The sequence below is a fragment of the Homalodisca vitripennis genome, chromosome 4, assembly GCF_021130785.1.
Source record: "Homalodisca vitripennis isolate AUS2020 chromosome 4, UT_GWSS_2.1, whole genome shotgun sequence".
Classification (NCBI taxonomy): Eukaryota; Metazoa; Arthropoda; class Insecta; order Hemiptera; family Cicadellidae; genus Homalodisca; species Homalodisca vitripennis.
In genome coordinates, this window is record NC_060210.1 from 64984387 (window position 1) to 65004357 (window position 19971).

Here is a 19971-nt window from a genome sequence, read left to right on the forward strand (position 1 = left end):
GAAAGAGGAAATAACTATGGTTTTTTTAATAAAAATTCATTCCTATTCCAAACTGTTACAAACATGTGTAATAATCAAATAGAAGGAGGAATTTGTGGTTACATTGCTTGGGAGTTACTCACATTCAGAGTTATCTCTCCAGACATTCCATCTGGTTGATGTCCTCTCCTTTGCCTTCTACAATGTCAAAAGTATATGTTGGCATTTCTTCCTCATCTGTGTCACCCTGTTCTGCAATAGGTCTGCTGTTCTTAATCTAATATTGCTACTGCACTTGCAGAGCAATATTAGATTCAAAATCTCATCTGGGGCTACTGGACCTTGGGTTTTAATAGGGATGAGATCACACTCATCCCATCCCCATTCCTCTGGGTATAAGATGGTGTTGCCTAGCTACTGTTGTACCTGAAAGTAGCAGAGCTATGATGTTTGGCTAACCCCTCGGATGGTAGGAGGAATGAGATATCGGGCCTCACATTGGCCACAGACTAGACAAATTTGTCATAATAGTATTGTTGAGTCATTTTACTTTCTTTGGGGCACCCTACCACCGGAGCAAATAGTATTACCCTGGTCTATAGTTTGCTTGTGAATGTCTGATGGACATAAAAGATTTCAGCAGCATATGCCACATCAGCATCCTTTTAGGAGAGTTTGGCAAATTTAGTTTAATCTTGCGGAAGGCTGCTGATGTTCTATCACAGATGAATATGAGGATGAGTAGAATGCCATGGCACAGCTCCTGTAACTCAGGAGTGGAATACAAACTGGTTGGCATCTTTCCTTGGCTCTGTTTTATCATTACAATGTCTTGATCTTTGTGGGTTAGCAGAATCAGAAGGACCCGTTGTGTTCTCTTCAGTTACCACGGCTTTTTAACTTACCCTTGCCTGTTTTGGCGATTAACAGATCTGCGTCATCTGTTGTTCCTTGTTTGGTGCTAATTATATTGTCTTCAAGTTGTACAAAAAATTCAATGACTTTTGTTTATCAGAAAGTTCCCCTTATTTCAAGTCAGTGTTGTCTTTAGATTGGTATTGAAAATTTCTTTAGCCAATATCACTGATCATATTTAGATAGATTTATGTTCATACAAGATTTCTTTTAACTATTGAACACTACTGTGCAATTTCTTCCTGGGTAGGAGCCTCCAAGATGTAACAACTGTATGTAATAGCTTTATAATTTGATAAGAGTGGATCATTTATTCCAAACCACTTCATGGAATAGGAAAACCATTGAGGACTCTGCATATTTAGGCATAACACAAGGCTTATTGATGGTAGTAAAGTAATTGCACAGTATTGCCAACTCATATTGTAAATAACTCTGCAAGTTTTCATGTTTCTTTTTGCTAATTAAAATTCTCTAGAAGTATATGAGGAGGTTTACTAGAACCTTCCCTATGATGACTGATTCATTATGACATTGCTGAAAGGGGAAGAACTCTATCAGACAGAAAAAGATTTATTCTAGAGAACGAAATTCTCTTCACTCTCTCATTGCTTTTAAGCCATCTTGAACTACTTCAAAGAAGATTGTGGAAGAAACTTCAACCAGCCCAGTAGTTATCGACATTACTCCATCCACCACAAAAATTGGATGTTGAATTTAAGAGCACGCTGCAATTTTTGCAGTGTTTCACAAGTTCATACTTGAAAAGGCATGTCCAATGTCCACATGATGATCTGAAAAAGTAAGGCGAGTAACCACAGAACAGTTCAAGTAATATGCAAATGTTGGTTGCACTCATGTATACAATCACTTGGTTATGACAGTATCAGTGACTCCTCTACCACAAGTGATATTAGTTTTGAACCCTTGCATAAATGTCTGCTCATTAGCAATGTTGGAACCGTAATAACTTCCAAAATATATCACTTCTTTTCATTTTTAAATAGTGTTCCCTCACAAATATCCCATACGTAGCTTTCCTATATATTCAGAGATGAAGGTATACAGAAAAACACTTTACTAGGAGCTAATTCCTTGCGGAATCGCTTATTCCAGTCAAGACTTTCGATTGATTCCATACAAAATGATACACTAAAATTCCAAGTTGAAGTAAATTCTCCAACCACTTTCTCTTTGACAAAATATATGAAGATAAAATGTTGAAAACAGAAGTTGGGTAAAAATATGTTGTTCAAAAAGAATTTTAATTTTACCACTGTATGAAAGCTTGTATCCCATTAACGATAATTCATTACGGGAACTTTTAATAGATATAAAACCTGTATAAATAAAAGAAGAAAGATGGTATACGATCGAGAAGTTCATTACGATGTTTGTTTTATTCGTCAAAGAAAGTCAACAATGCAGCAAGTCTTTGTTTTTTGTGATCTTCCGTAAGGACTTTTTTAACCCACCTGGCACAAAATTTGTGGTATCCAAGCTTCCCTACAATTTCATGAAGTAAACCTCATGAAATTTTTGGGAAATTTTCCAAGAGTTCAGTCATTGTAAAACAGCGATTTTGACGAACTTTGTCATCGATTTTCAATATAAAATCTTCAGTCACTAGGCTACGACTGTCGTCATGAACATTGGTGCAGCGATTTTTACAGTCCATATACCATTGCCTTACTCTTCTTTTACTTATTATTCGATTTCCATAAACTTCACACATTTGGCGATAATTTCATTTGGTTTATGGGTTTTTACTAACAAAATCCTCATCAGTGAATGCACTTCACAAGTAGCAAGATTTTCAATTGCAGCACACATTTTAATTAATCACAGTGAGAAAAGTAAAAGATATAGACCGCACACGGTTTACAGGTCGATATATATTGAACACCAAGACGGCAGCTGTAGCCCAGCCCACCATTCAAAATGTCTGTTACTTTCTGGGTAGCCCTTGTATATTCCAATAATCTTACACTATTGATAACAAAAATGGTCAGCCTATTACCCAAACTCATTCCTTTGAAGTGAATTGATTAGGTGAAACACAAGCAAAGTTTTAAATGTAAAAAAGATTGATGTTTAAGCGCAGTAATTAAGTAATACAATCCCATAAGCTTCTGGTCTCTAATTTAATGATCTCCTATCTTTTCTTTATTGCTCAATGATTTGGACAAACAAATGTTTCAAAGCATCTAAATAAGTATCTATGTAATAGGTGACAAATCTACTTTGGTATATTAAAATATAATAGTGGCCCCCGACTGTTGTCATGTCTTGGCAATCAACACCTCAGGATGACTCACTTGCATTCCTCTTGCCACTTTTCACTTGTTGAGACTATAACAGCCTACTTTTCTTATATGTTGGCAATGGCTCTGATAGAGATTACCCCATATTCTCTCCCAACTTATACTTTCGGTATGAGACGGCCAAAATCTCTTAGTTATTTCAGAAGCAATCTCCTCAGTTGTGTCCAGTCAAAGGTGGTTGTCAAGATTTACTAACATTCAACTTAATTCAGTGCATAAAATTACATAACTATTTATTTCTAAATACTCTATAATTATTGTATGATGAATCATTAAAATAAAAAGTTTGAGGCTCCTGTAAAAAATATTTTTTTATATGATTTAAAATCAATTTCAGAGAAATTTATTAAAAATTATAGTGAGTATACTTCAATAAGCATTAGATGGATTAGATGCTTGTCATAATTTAAGAAATGTATTAGAAATTGTTAATTAATAGTACCTGACGTCTGAACAACCATTAGTTTTTGAAAACAATTTGGATGGTATAACTCATTAACCTACAACACGCATTAAAGTACAGTAACTGAAACGAGTATCGGCTTGAATGAGGAGACATAAGACAGTTAAATTACATAAGTGGTGATTGATAACAGGATAGAAATTGTTCCATAAAACAATTTAAATGGAACCTGGGTAGGAAAACAAGATATTCATTGATGAGGGGAGGAAGGAGAGAAATAATGAAGACAGTTTTTAAAATTTGGGTACAATTTATTATTGTACAAAATGAAACACTGTACATTTAAGGTACTGTATATTGACAGAGAGTGGTATATCACAATAGATCTAATTTTCTAAAGAATAAAAAATAATTTTGGTTTTTCGTGGCACAGCATTTCAAAGCTATTCAACAAGCAAAGAAACTTGCAAGGTAAACACACTGAACAGAAAAACTAAGCGTTCCTTTGAAGTCCGAATTTTATTTACTCAAACACACTCAAACTTTAAAACTAATCCACAACATTTTCCTATGTTTTACTAAATAAAAAACTCAAAGTAATAACAGTTACTATATATCTCTATATAACTTTTTGTAGAAAAAACTAAGGTCTGTTATTCGTAACGTAGATAATTAAAGCTTACATTTTTACAAATATACACACTAGGTTGTATTATTTATTGTTATTTTATAAATAATATAGCCAAGGCAATCCTTCTTAAGTGTACAACAAACTCTTATATACAAAAATTGTGAAATTACGACAACAAGCCTATAGCCTAGAGATCAATGAACTTTTATACAATATCTCCTAAGAAATTACTTATTACAATAATATATCAATTGTATGTACATATTATACAAATGTATTATTTTCAATAATATATTACGCACCTCTTTGCGTTTTGTGATAACAATAACCTACCAGTAAACTATATCAGATTCCGGACAATACATGATTGTAGACGTTTTAGAGCAATTGTCCAATTGCGTGACACAGTTGTTCCCGCTTAACCATTAAAAATGAAATACTTTGTAACTATAAAATAATTCACTGTTATTATAACAGTAAACAATAACAAAGGATTAATGCAATCAAGTTTTATATTAAAATACATTGTGTATTAATGTTAGTTTTATTGATTTTTTTTTTATAAATGAATTATTAATATCACTTCTCTTCAGAAAAATTTCAAAAACGTTAGTAAGCAGAACAATTATTTTGAAGGATGACAAGAAAGTTCAGACATATGAACAGTCAACTCGTACATGCAAAAAGACTTATTTTAAAAAGGCCACAAATCAATTTCTATATATTTTCCTTATTTATAGTAAACGTGAAAGTAGTTTGATGGTCCAAGAAACCTTTTTGTGATTGTATTAAAAAAAGAGGCTTAGATGAAAAAATCCATGATAAAAGTGTAATGTAAATTTGAATGTGCCCACTCAATACTAAAACACGCCTATTAATCCATTGAGCAAAGACTTTAATAAAGCAAACAAAGGAGACCTGAGCTCCAGGCATTTAACACTCGGAGAAATGGAACTTTGGTTACACTAAGGTGAGAAATCAAGTCACAGTCTCATAGTTGACATGTAATTTTCACATCCAATACAATTTGGCAAGTAATGTAATAAAAATATAATTTGTAAAGGGTCCATCAGATTCTTCTTAAAATTGTGTTGCTGTCTGTCTACATGCAATAACTCTGGTCCTAGGGACTTAACACTTGGTACAAAGACCTTGGTTCCATGGAAGAACTATTGATTTTAGGGCCAAAAGATCAAAGGTCACCACAGTTATAGTCAGTTTTATCACAAGCTATGTTAGTCAGGACACGCAATCACCACTGCCAGTCAGCCTTATAATTTGCAGTGTATATTTCATAATACAACCTGAACTTTCCACAATTGATAAGTATGTAAAAGGATAATTTTGATTTATAAATTGTCACTAATCGAGGGAAAAAGTAGCAGTTAGTTCATTAAAGACTTCCGTTATGTTCTGTCAGATCGTTAGATACTATATTGTATCAGTTTATTAAGTATTTACCAGAACATCTAATTACTGAGTAGTATACAGCCCACTCTACAACAGAATCAGTTGCCGATTGCACAGCTCGTGAATGTAACAAGACCTTAAGAACCAGATGTATCTTGAGTTTTTAAAAATTTCTTTAAGATTGTTCTTACTGGAGGGGGGGGGGAATCACGGTCATTTTATTACGGCCGGCTCTTAATACCATCAGCATAAAGCAGAAATTTACATCATGGATGTTATCACTGATAAATAACAAGACAAACAAAGGGCCCAAATTGGAGAATTAATGCACAACAGTCGTAGGAAAGATAGATTTTATATGAGGGCATCATCTCGAAAAGTCAAACTGAAGATGCATTACAAAATTATATGTTTGATTCGCACAACAGTGATTGGCAATAACTGTCAATGTTAATATGTAACACTCTCAACTATTAAGAAAATCCATAATCTTTAAACTTTGCTAGACACAAATTTCTATTACCAGATACATTTCTTTGTAAATATTTGTATTATGTACAGTACCTGTACATTGAACAAGAACATGGTAAAGATAGGCAGAGTGTCACTTCAACTAAATTGTATTTCTTTGTAAATTGTGGACTTGATTTAGTTACAATTAATCTGTAATTATGTATGTAGACATATTCACTTATAACAGTTCAACTGCATACTTCTATAATTTTAAATGGACTTCATCTAGAAACCAAAAGTTTTCGAAAAATGAGTAGGAATAAATGTTGCTTGGCACTACTTCGAAGTTTTATGAAAAGTGTTAATTTTGATTTATATTTACAATAAATATAATTGATTTACATTGACATTTATATTTGATTTTCTGGAATCCTCAAAATAAATATTTTACCCAAAGGTGAATATCTGCCATCTTTAAATATTCTAATGATTTCTGGCTGACGATTCATCGAAACTATATCCTAATACTGCCTCTGCACTAAGTTTGATCTGTATCTATTAAGAACTGCAGTACGGTATGTAAAAGATTTTTTGTGTACGTTGGGTTAAAGGTTTTACTTGAATATGAATGGCTAGAGCACCTTGTTACATTTACTGGTTAAGACTGACTAACGAACTCATACAAGCTATGTGCAAGCACTGACTTTGAATCAAGTTAAGTCGGGATATTTTAAAAACTACAGCAGTTATTGTGTTCACAATATATTTATATTTTATGGTGGTTTTAGATTCTGAGGGTCATGATTGGAGAAAATCAAAAAAATCTCCTGCAAATTCTGTCATGCCAATCGGAAGAGGCAGGTTTCTATGAAATCTACCTAAAAGAGGGGACCCTGTAAAATGCCTAAGTACATAATATCAAACTAATCTTGTCACTCAACTGCAAAACAAACCATGCTAAAAACAAACATTTTTGGAGAACACAATCTTTCATGAACGATGCTTTTTGTACAAAGATAAGATAGTTAACTCGCGTAAACAAAACTGCACACAGCTTTCTCAAAGCTGATTGGTACAGTCCCTAGGACAGAAATAAATATAAATTTAAAGAGATTCATGAATCCTCTGTTTGAATCAGCATGACTGCTGTAGCTTTCCAGGTAGAAGTAAAATGACCTGTAAGGTTTACCAAAACAATGACCACAACTACAGGAATAATAAAACTGGATACAGGCTACCATAGATATTAAATAAACAAATATTTTTAGAGCCACAAGCTAAGTTCGAATTTCTTGATGGTAGATTGAATAGATTCAACCAATATGAAAGAAACGTCAACTTAAAACAAACTAAATTAATATCAGGTGCTTATCATGCAATTTGTCTTTATCAAAATATTGATACAGCGAAGTACCCTCCAAACTTCAAGCACAGTGGTGTCAGTGACATCCTCATCAACAGCTGGAAATGAGGGAGACTTGTTAATGTAACACCTATATTACTTTCTTGCTTTCATGAAATATTGAAAGTTTTTAGTAACCCAGTTCTACTTTTACTTCTCAGATCAGATCAAAAACATACTGCATGATACCCACCATATTTCTGAATGATGATGATGATAATAATAATCAGTTGATTAAATAAAATATGAAATTATAAATTGTGACGGAATTTAATACTTATATGATATAAACAAAAAAAAATACCTAGACTTAGAAACAATTGATCGGTAAAATTTTGATTCTGAAGTGATGGATCTGTTATTATATTACTGTACTGTGATTAGGGAACCTTCTAAAGGTTGTAGGACAGTTTGATTAATAATGGTTTTTCATAGAGTACATATTGATGAACATAACTATAATTCTGTAAATGAACTATCAAAGATTCCATCATCAGGCACTTCACAAATTAACACTGAAGTGCCTGATGATGGAATCTTTGATTCAGAAAGGCCTTGCACAAAATAAAAAATTATATATTGGAAAATGTTGTATTCCTTTATCTAGTGATACTACAATAAACCGTTTTTCCAATGCTCCAAGACTCTACATATTGATATATAGTTCAGATGCGAGATTCTTCAAACAATGTAATAAAAAATAACAAAATTTAGAATGATGAAATAACTTAACAACACCCCTTTTCAGCAAAAGTATGTGTAGAATGGATTTCGTCAGAAGCTGTAAAGAAGTTAATAGTAAATAATAATTAAGTAATATAACTTATAAAAGACAAACTCAGAACTACAACATAGAGTCCAAGGCACACAATTTTATACCATCAGTGACTTTCCCACTTGAGGGCTTCTATGTATTTTTATATTATCCAATGACTCCACAAGATTAGTTCCCTGAAATGTCACTGATGATATGAAGGAGTAGTTTTTTAAAGTTGTATGTTAAATTTCACTTCTGTTCTGAAAGTTGGATCATTTCACAAATTATTAAAATTTCCCACGACTTTTGAATTACCCTGCATTAAACGGAATAGATGAATTTTAGATGCTAAATTTAAATCGAATGTGATGTTGTTTGAGTTTAACCATCACTTATTAGGTACATAATACAATTGTAAGTGAACAAAAACTTATTTGAGACTATCATAATGGTATAAAACTACAAAATTTATAATTAAAAATGGTAGAATTACAAAGTTTCTGGATTTGATGGCTCTGAAATGGATTACACTTACTGATCACATTTAACTCATGTACAGCTTATGTCATACTATATAAATTAACTACATATTTTATTGAATGCAACTTAAAATTTTAAATAAATACGAAAATAGTCATGCAAGACAAATATAATGTTATAACTATAACTATTGGATTTTAATATTCATGCAAACGGAAGTGAAGTAATGACATTATAAATTAAAACATAAGACATTATTCTTAAAATATAAGTTATAAGTTAAAATAATTTTTAATTTTAAAATCTATTTATTAAAAAGAAAATTCAACTGTCAATAAAATATATTTTATTACTGTTAACAAAACTAGCCAAAACAAGTTAACAAAATTTCTTACCATTTACAAAGTTTAGAAACAAAATGGTACACCATAACAATGTGAAGAAGAGTTAAATATTTTGAAGTATAAAATCACTCATGGTATTGTAAGAACCGTTATTACAACGTTTATTGTCACTACTCTAAAACTGTGTCTCACTTCGTGATGTAGCTTAAACATAAAAGATAGAATTTTTCTATTATTTACACTTTTTGCAATTTACAAACTAAACCAATCAACTGATTTAAACAAAGTTGTATTATTTACACAGGAGACAAAATAAAATAGAAATCACTCTATTAACAATTAAAAAAACTTACAATTAGAGTGGACCGAAAAGTAAGGAAGAAATTATGAAAAAGCTCTTTGGATAAATAAACTAAAATAAAAACAATAAATTGAATTATTAATGCTCACGTAAGTGAGAGGGCATTCTCCTCTTCTGTAAGAAGGCTTGAAGAATTTTCGTCTTCAACACTTTTCCGTCTCTTAACTGATCCTTCTGCAAAATTTTCAACTGACGATCGACGTTTAGATCCAGGAGTTTCCATCTTACATGTGCTTCCAGACCTTGTTTTCCTTGGTTGATATTCAGGAATGGATTGAATTTGTACAAGGGCATCTTTCAGTGGAAGCAGACCCACAGCAAATGGCACATCTTTTGTGGGAGAGACTATAATAGCCTCTTCAGTTCCCCCTCCCTCAGTGACCTCAGCTTCTACGGTTTCATTTGTACTTAGTTCAGATAGTATGTGTGTTTCAGGTTGTAGAGAGATTTCTATGCTTTCATTAGGTGGGTTTTCGTTAGCATCATAAACAAATTCAAAACTATTTGGATTAACTAAATTAGTCGTGCCCGATTCTGGTGGCACATTAGTTAACTGATGTAATGAAGTCTCTTCTTGAGACTCATCTTCATGTTTATGTTCTTCACCAAACTCCTGGGTCTCTACTTCTGTGCTATTCTCATCACCCATCATCGCCTGTAAAGCTTGTTCCACAGACAAATCTGGACACTCGCCTTCATCCAGTGACATCTCTGTTGACTGTAAGTGCCTTGAATCAATATTTTGTACTTCTTCTAACACCAAATGCTCTGTTCTTGTGAAACCATTCTCATCCTTAGCTAAATTGTATTCTGATTGAACAATAGAATTTTCTACAGATGTTACACTCCCCATTGCTTCAACTGAAGACACATTTTGTTTTAGAGTGTTTACATCATTCAAAACCTGGTTACTTATGTCTTCTTGTGCTGCAGCTTCTTCGCAGACCATGTCTAAAAGACCGATCACATCTGAGTCTTTCCCTTGATGTGAATCGAGTCCTGTAATCTCAGATATTTCTTTGTGACTGAGGACAGTGCCCTCTACCCTGTAATCTTCAATTTTCTGACCATTCCCATTAATAAACTGAAGTTCAACTAATTGTGGGTCAGTTTCCAACAAAGGCATGTCTCTTCCAGACTGTGGAACACTTTCATCAGTTTCCTCATTCACAACTCCTGCTGCTCCCTCAGTTTCCCCACCATCTTGACTACTCTCATTTATCTGCATCAATTGAGAATCCTCACTAGGTTCCTCTGCTAAGTCAATTCCTTCCTGTTGCAAAATTTGGTTGTTATTATTCATAACAATAAGATGTTCACTGTCACTCATATTGATATCTTCATCGTGCTCTTTGAGTTCCATTATCCCACTCTCATCGTTCAACACCACCATGCTGTTATCTACCCCTAACACTTGGGCCTCCTCACTCAGATCCATTGTACTGGGATTTTCTAGATTATCTCTTGCCGGGTTCATATTCATTAGTTGTGAACTATCATTAAGAACATCTGTTTCCATGTTTATATCCAATAACTGTGGAGAGTCTACTTTATCTTTATCTCCATGATTCTCCTGTGAAGGCTGGTCTAGTAAGCCAGTACTCACTTGATGTTCAAGACTGTGTGCTCTAGCTAAAACCTCAGAAACAATTGACTTTCTTGAATTCTTGGGTACAGTCAATTTTATCTCAGCAATGTTAGCTTTTCCGTTCATGAGAGTGGATAAAGGACTCTTCTTCTCACCAGGCGAATTCTGTCTCTTTTGTTTTTCAATTTGTTCATTCAAAGCTTTCAAAGCACTAATTTCCTTGGAAGAAACAACGTATTTACAAACTTGATCATTATCAGTGACCTCATACAAGACAACAGCATCAGGGTCTGTTTCCGCTTCACTGGCAGCTCCATTCTTCAAACTCTCTAAAACAGCGTCATTGATCATCTCCTGGGCTGATTTTTGGCCTGATTCTTTCTTCGCTCCTTTCTGAGGTGAAATTATGTCTTCTGATTTGCCTCCTTGCATATCCTTCACGATAATTTGCTTCGGCTTAGGACCCCGTTTTCCTTTTACTTCTTTAATACCTTTTATGGTAACAGGTTTTCCTTTGTTACTAACTGTCAGAAGTGGTCCAGTAAGATCTGACTTACCATTCTTTCCTGTCATCATGATAGTTCCATCCTGCAAAACAATCCCCTCGCTAACATCACCTTGCTCGAGAGTTGCCTCGGTGACTTGGAATTGGAACTCCTCATTGTTCCCAAGAACATTCATAAGCACATCTTCAGTTAAGGTCACATAGTTACCGTCTCCATTGTCAATCAACACCGGTACATCAGTAGGCAGACCTGCTTCTTTTAGAGCATCCAAATATTTTGTAGCTCCACTTGATTCTCCATCAAACTGATACAATACAGTTTCTTGTTCAGAGGTCTGCCCTTCCTCACCATCATTTTCAGTTTTTACCTTAGCTTTGGCAAGAGCTTCAGCTTTAGAGAGTAAAGAGGCCAATAACGGACTTTTTGCGTCATTGTTACCATTATTTCCAAAGAGGTTAACTTTAGAGTCCAATGGCTTGACAAGTATTCCGTCTTTCTGTTGGATGTCATCCATTTCTTTCTTGATATTTTGAATACCAAACTTACTATCCCCCAGATCTTTGATCCTGCCACGGCCCAGGCCAAAGTTCTGTCGCCTGCGCCCTCTCCTTCGCGGTTCCAGGTTGAGCTGCTCACGTAGAGCTCTGAGGTCTGTTGTATCCAGAGACCCATTGCGAAGCAAGGCTGACACCGGCTGCAGGGGCCGCCCCACACGGCTGTTAGGACTGATCCGCACGTTGCGGCTGGTAGTTTGTAGTGTACCTCCAGTCCCGGCTGTGTTGCTTGACAGACTCAACATGATTTGGGCAGTCTCTGCTTGAGGAGCTCCTTGTCCTGTAGGAGGGGGTACTAACATAGTAGACAGGTTTCTACGGCCACGTCCAACCCCTGGCCTGCGTCCTCGCCCTGAAAATATTTATCTTTTTATTATTTTTATCTAGCAAGTTTCAAACTAAATAACACTAATCTGCATTTAAATCACTTATGAAAAAGAATTAACTAACAAAAATATACTTAAATTAATATTATAAAATTAACTATTCCAACTTTTAACATCAAGGACACTTTGTTCTATGAGAAACACCACTTGAAAAGAAGTGTAAACTGGCATAAATGTACTTTTGGAAAAATAGCATACACAATGTAATAGTAGTTCAAACATCAGTTGATGTTAGTGACTTATAAAAAAAGCCAATACAGACATTTTGTCAATAGTTCAACTTCCATCAAGAAAAAATTGAAAAGAATTATTTGAATATTTTACTTCTTGCAGTCAGTGTTTGCCTTATAAGATAATCTGTCACAGTATTACTGGACAAACAAACCATTGCAAAGTGAAATAAAAATAAAAAAGGTATTCAAAAATAAAGTTTTCTTATTTGATTTTCCAAACCTAAAGCAATGCAAATCAGAATTCAGTACCAAATCATAGTATGTTAATAATGGTGTGCATGTATTCGTGCTAGCTAATAACAAAGGAAATGATTTATAGACATAATTGCTTATAAAACTGTTCTACATTTTTTTTTTAATGCCTTCTGCCAGAAAATGAAAGAATATGAATTCAAAAATGTCAAAGGTAAACAAGGGACATGTACATACGAGACATGATTTTTAAGTATTGTTTTGATATAAGTTTTTCTAACAATTTTATTTTTATATGAAAGTCACACTATTATCGACTTTTTGACATAATTGCCAGCTTATTAAGGCAATATAAATCATATCTAAAATCATATTTTAGTATACTATCTTCATAGAAAATTACCACCTAAATAAACAGCAACTGCAACGCGATAAAATTTCTTGCTTATGATGTTGTTGAGGTGTTGAATTTCAACATTCTTCTTCTAATGAAAAAAACAAACACTAGTATCTGGGCGCTAAATTAGGAGATTATCAAATTCTCCCAAGCAAAATGATGTGAAGAGATCTTGAGTTTGTTCTGCAACCTCAGAACGGACAATTTCAAAATGGTACTTACTTAAAAAACATGTCTTGTATTTTAAAGCTTATTACAAATGTAGGATTTCATTTGAATAAAATACCAATAAATAGTAAGTCATTAAAAATAGGAGCTATAAAGTTAGAATGTGTGGGTATTAAATTCCCTGTAAATTTTTTATACTTTTTAGCTCACAGAAAACTTAAAATCTGAAATACATAGTATGGACTATAATACACTTTACAATTTAACATGTTTTTTTTAATTCACAAGCATAATTTTACTAAACATATTAATCATCTCATAAATTAAAAAAATAAAAATACCAAATTGGTATAAAAAGGTCGTCTTTTGATTATTTTAAAGATGTTTCCAATCATTCATAAACTTTAAACTATGCTTTTACCCAATTTTTAGAGCTACTGTGTTTGAAAACACGATCATTTATAGAAATTCAGGTTTTAGCGAAATTAATGTTGTAAATGAGAATATAAACATAGAATTTATACTGACGTATAAAAATTAAACTGTGGTGAATGTTATAAGCACATATATTGGACAAACTGGTCAGTCATTTAGAACTATATGTAGGAAACATCACAGTGACCCATGAACAAATAAACAAATATCACTGTTAGGCCAATACCTTATTGAAAATATCCATGACATGAGGACCACTGATGATAGTCTGGAGGTTAAATTACAAATATTAATCTATAGACATCAAAAACTAAACTGTATATTTTTAAATTAACAGCTCCAATTCAGTTTACATGATGTTTTTAACACAATCATCAGCCACAAGAATACATTATTGGTAACTGCAGTAAAGCACCAACAAGAGAATAAAAACTTTGTTGCTATAGCAAAACAATACTTGGGAAAATTATGATTTTAAATATATTTTATAACATTTTAATGACAATATGATCGGGAATTATGTTCAATATAGATGCAGTTCACACAACCACCTGCCTGAAGATAGCTTTTACTGAATACTGCATCAGCTACCTTAATAAATACAATATTTCATATAGTATACTGTGGAAAAACATAACAAACAACAATCATTGATACAACCCAAACATTTTTTAAACTGTACAAAAATTAGCTCACAATCTCAATTTGAGAACTTGATACCTGATGCAAGTACAACTTGTATGACAATGGTTGCCAGGATTTCCTGCAGTTTACTCAATTTTTAATATGCAATAATAACTAACTATACAACCGGCAATGAGAGTAAGACTGAATCCATATCTAGTACAGAAAATGTTACAGACCAAGTAACTGAACACTTGCTCTTTACTACTGTAGTGAATGACAAATTAAAATATCTATTTATTATTTTAAATTTTCAAACTGTAGACTGTTAAGAATGTGTTTTGTGAATCTATTAACCCTTTTAGTGCCAACGTCCTAAAATTAGGACGTTGGATAATTGTATGAAGATTGCCAGCGTCCTATTTTTAGGACGTCGGCAGTTTATGCATAGATTGCCAGCGTCCTATTTTTAGGACGTTTTGTAAAAAAAAGATTAAAAATATATTTAGTAATTAAACTAAACATATCAGTAGTGTTTTGGAATCACAATAAAACAATCTTTCCAAGTATTACTTTGTTTAATTTAATTTTTTTTAATTTACCTTAATTTTACTTTTTTAATTTTTTAAAAAAGTAAAAAAAACAAGCAAAAAAACTGTTGTGTTTGTAGTGTTGAGAGCCCTAAAGGAGGAGGAAAAAGAACAAAATCCTTGTATGTGTGTGTGTTAAGTGCAAGAGAGGGGTGCACACACACAAAGTGTTACCCTTCACACTTCTGCTGAGTTTTTTGTTTATGATTTTTCTATGTGTACATATTATGTAAATAGTTACTTGTTATTTTTAGTGTTTATAAGTGAACAATTAATTTTTATTCTTTCAAAAACAAGATACGATAATGAAAAGTGAAAATATTTGCAAGGTTGACTAACTAATATTGTTATAGTAACCAGAAACATTAGTTGACATTTAATTCACAAAATGGAATGTTTTCCTGGTAAGTAAAATTTTACATGTTTTTTTAAGTTAGCATTTTCAAATTTTGAGATTTTGTTCAGAATTAAATGAGGAATTGAGTCATGTACCTAATGTTGTGCTAATGTGATTTTTTCTGTACTGTATTTCAAGTCAAACTCAAAAAATATATATTTTTTTTTATTTTTTACTGAGTATTTTTACCTTAAAAAAATAAATAAACAAATTTGGTTGTATAATTAATTATATTTTTGAAAAATACAATTATCTAGGAGTAATATAAAAAAAGAAATAGGAATTTATCTTAAAAAATGGTCCAGTTAGAGTTTTTTAAAGAAAATGAGTAATTTTTGGCCAAAAGTGGCTGGCAATCTTGGTACAGACAGGTGTGTGAAGGCCTGGCACTTTCAGTATAACTGTAACAAATTATGCTTGGCACTAAAAGGGTTAAATGAGAGAAAGTACCTAGCATTGTCTCCTCAGCACTTCCAATTGTACAACTCCTGCATCAAGGACACGAGGTATGATTAAAATTAGATGTAACATTTTTATTACAATATAGTATTTTTTAATATTTTTTTACAAATTTATAACAAAAGATGAGCTTTACCTCGGTAGCTGGACGTGGGGATGATATCTGCAATGCTATTGCTGGTTCCATTCACTGGGTTGGCAGTCACTGGTTTGTTCGGTGAAGGACGTTCTCCTCCAAGCACCTCCTTTGACATTGTACACAGTCCTTTCACCTGCAAATCACGTTAGACTGTGAGTACAAAACCAGACAATTTTATTCTTTAGACAATGTTACATCGATCTGCTGCTCAGAAGCACAGCCAATTTAGTATGACATCATACAATAGGTGACTCTCTGCCACAACTATACAAATCATAAGTTCATTTGGCAGCTGCTCAGAAGCACAGCCAATGCAGTATGACATCATACAATAGGTGACTCTCTGCCACAACTATACAAAACATAAATTCATTTGGCAGCTGCTCAGAAGCACAGCCAATGCAGTATGACATCATACAATAGGTGAGTCTCTGTCACAACTATACAAATCATAAGTTCATTTGGCAGCTGCTCAGAAGCACAGCCAATATAGTATGACATCATACAATAGGTGAGTCTCTGCCACAACTATACAAATCATAAGTTCATTTGGCAGCTGCTCAGAAGCACAGCCAATATAGTATGACATCATACAATAGGTGACTCTCTGTCACAACTATACAAAAAATAAGTTCATTTGGCAAAGTCAGTTTGTACAGTCATATACTTTTGTACTATACTTACTACATTAGATAAGATTTACCTATGTTAATTCAGTCTTGCAACTCTAAAAAGTTGATGTAACATTGAGTTCTCCATGAATATTGGCCAGTGTAAATGTTCTTCCAATGTTTTAACAACAATGTGCAGTTAAAATAAGTTTCAAAATAGATACAGATTTAAAAAGAAGAAAGAGTGAAATTATTTTAATATAAAGAAACTCCAGTCATAGATAATGCATTATAAATATGTTGTATAAACGGCGCAGACACTATGAATGGAACACATAATTGGAAACTATTCAGATTAGTTGACCCCTATTGATTTCCATCATGATCATGATTTCCATCCCACAGGTGAATGACTCATTTCCATCACTGAGCCTGCCAGAGCATCGGATGGCCAAGGAAAGAAAAATCACAATTTCATAATATGAAATGAGGAAGCTGAATCTCGAATCCAAAAATAAGTCTATTCACTGACTACTGATTGGTAGTATGGAAATTACCGATTGCTAAAACATATTTGTACTTTCCGTATGAAAAAATGTAGATAAATAACCAAAATAACAAACTACTGTAGTTTAACAAATGATACTTTAGCATAATTAGTATTTTTTAAATTTATTTTGGGCACATCGTCGAGTCTTCTGTCTATTTGAGGAAAAAAGCTATCGGCAGTATGCAAATTCCCGATTGATGAAATATGTTCTTGTAGTGTATAAAACCTATTTATAAACATATAGCAACAAAATAACATAATTTATAAGTAATATTTTAATCTATGTTCGTATTTCTACGTCTATATTTGTCAACATCATCGTGTCTGCTGGTTCTATACACAGACCAATTTTTATTTTATCTATACGTCGTACTTTGTATTGTACCTAAATTCATTCTCTATAAATGTAAATATATATACCATACATTTTTATGTAAATAGAATATATTCTGGAAACTCATTTTATAATCTACCATTTCTATGATTTATAGGGAGAAGGTATAGGTTACAATTTGTAATTTTGTATATATTAATTTCTCTGAATCTCTGCAAATTCCTGTAAGTAGTGTGGTATTCTTAGGCTTGCCCCCCTCTCCCCCTAATAAATTAATTAAATACAGTTCAGATGAAAGTGTTTGGTTTATTTGTTGATTGTACTGATCCGACCTTATGTATCACCGAAATCATTGTCTCATTCTAAAACTTCGTCCACCGCAGACCTTTAATCCGCACTGCTAGACTGCAGTCTGTCCCACGGTATCACTGCGTTGATATCTATTTGTTATCTCTGTTTTTATTCCAAATTGGATATATATATTTTCCAAACACAACAGAATGGAAAGTTATTAGGTATACACCATGTTATGTCGACAAATCAAAAGACACAGAGATAAAAACTAAGGAGTTTTTGTCTTAGACTTTAGCTGCACCCACTATATTGTTTCAGAACCATTTGTATAGTGTTTTATTGCTAAATAAACTTAGAAACTGAAGTATTTGTCGTTATTGCTTGATCAAAAACTGACAGCCTGAACAGCTGTCTGCTCTAATTCATGTTTAGTTTCGTATGCAGCTGTATTAATAATGAGCTATTCACATTGTTCATGTATCCTATTCTTTTATTTTTGTTATTTCTCAGTTTAGCACTAATTTCTTTTTTTTTCTTATAATAATGATTTGTAAGGAACAATGATGGAGATATGATTTCAGAATCATGAAATCACCTTATGAAATGTTGTTTGTGAATTTATGTTTTTTAATTATATACCGTGTGAAGTTAAAAATTTGTTAGTTAATTATGTATTTGGGATTTAGTATCAAAACTCAAAGAACATTTACTTAGAACTTTTTCTTTTTCTATTTTTTCTTTTTTTCAGTGTAAAATTTAAATTGTAGGAAATCACTTTATTTTATATGTAACAAAGAAGTTTACATTATGTGTTGTGTAATAGGCTTTAATGAGATTGCATGGAAACATTTTAAGTAATTGGTCATTTTATTATCCAGATAGTCTGCAACAGATGGACAATAATATAGAAAAGACATTTTACATCCCCCAGCAAACAAAAGAGAAAATTAGCCAATCCCACAAGTGACTTTTCAAGCGTATTTAAGCACTGCTGTTGGTACCGGAATTGAGTGAGAACAGCCGCGGTATTGAGTATTGGAAACGATTCATCCCTAGAAAAAATTCCAGGGATATTATAAAAATTCACGTATATCTACACATTTTTCCCGGAGTCTGAATTCATGCATAATGCACGCTTTCCCAGATTCTCATCATTGGTGGTAGCCCTGGTTAGAATCCCTCAAAAGTATCATGGCTCCGGATATATCCCACTGACGGCCAATACATGAAAAATTCACCAGAAAGTTATCTGCTCGGAAGTTACCAAGGTGCGGTTAGTTCACAATCTGTAGAATAAGTATCTAGACATAAGTACAGAACAATACCTTCTATAATTGCAACAAGAATATGAACACAATTAACTTATCAATTACTAGCCTTAAAAATATTTTGTGTCACACTTTAAAATAATAAAAAGAATAGAATCACCCCTTCATAACATAACATGACAACATAAAGTCGTACATGACATATGGCTCCTCATACACGTTGGACTATTTGGTTTGAACAGCTAGAATTGTCTGACCGATCGTCACTTGTGCGGAAAAGTCGTTTAGGTAAATAGCTGATCGGAGAACTGATGAGATTTCCAGCAGTCGTCCCACCAATCCCGCTCTGTCAACGAAAACTGATGATTGAGGTCGATTCGATTGGCTGGCCTTCTGCCGCTTGTAGACATGGAATCGACATTAAGTTGCTTCTACACTGGCAGCTAGAGAATCTACACAACTACTGTCGTATAATATGAACTAGATAAGCAATTTTACTAATGAGAACTGTCGCTAGTACTTGCTACAGTTGTATCACTGGTTATTCTGGGAGTCAATACAAAGTCTGTTGACGTACAGCAGTGATGTCTCGGCAATGTTTATAATTTTAATTGCCGACGCTGCTTTCCAGTTCTTGCAAACAATTGTCCAACACTGGTTGCGGCAGCGCTTGCGAGAGCTCTTACGCCCGTTTAGACCAACGATACTTACAGTCAGACACAAAACTAGCGCAATTTTAGTTGAGTGTTCAGTTGAGTTAAAAATGCAATTCAGTTGAGGTTTGGAT

The 19971-nt window shown here is 33.2% G+C and overlaps 1 protein-coding gene across 2 annotated transcripts in view; it reads right to left on the reverse strand.

Moving 5' to 3' along the window:
* Nucleotides 1–3911: 3911 nt before the first annotated feature.
* LOC124359415 overlaps nucleotides 3912–19971 on the reverse strand; it is a 41905-nt gene continuing 25845 nt past the window's right edge. For both annotated transcript variants that reach the window (XM_046812144.1, XM_046812145.1), the window contains exons 4-5: nucleotides 16125–16260; nucleotides 3912–12459 (exon numbers count right to left, since the gene is read on the reverse strand). In XM_046812144.1, the coding sequence (XP_046668100.1) occupies nucleotides 9545–12459; nucleotides 16125–16260 (3051 nt within the window). In that variant the 3' untranslated portion in view covers nucleotides 3912–9544. The remainder of the gene's footprint in view (nucleotides 12460–16124; nucleotides 16261–19971) is intronic.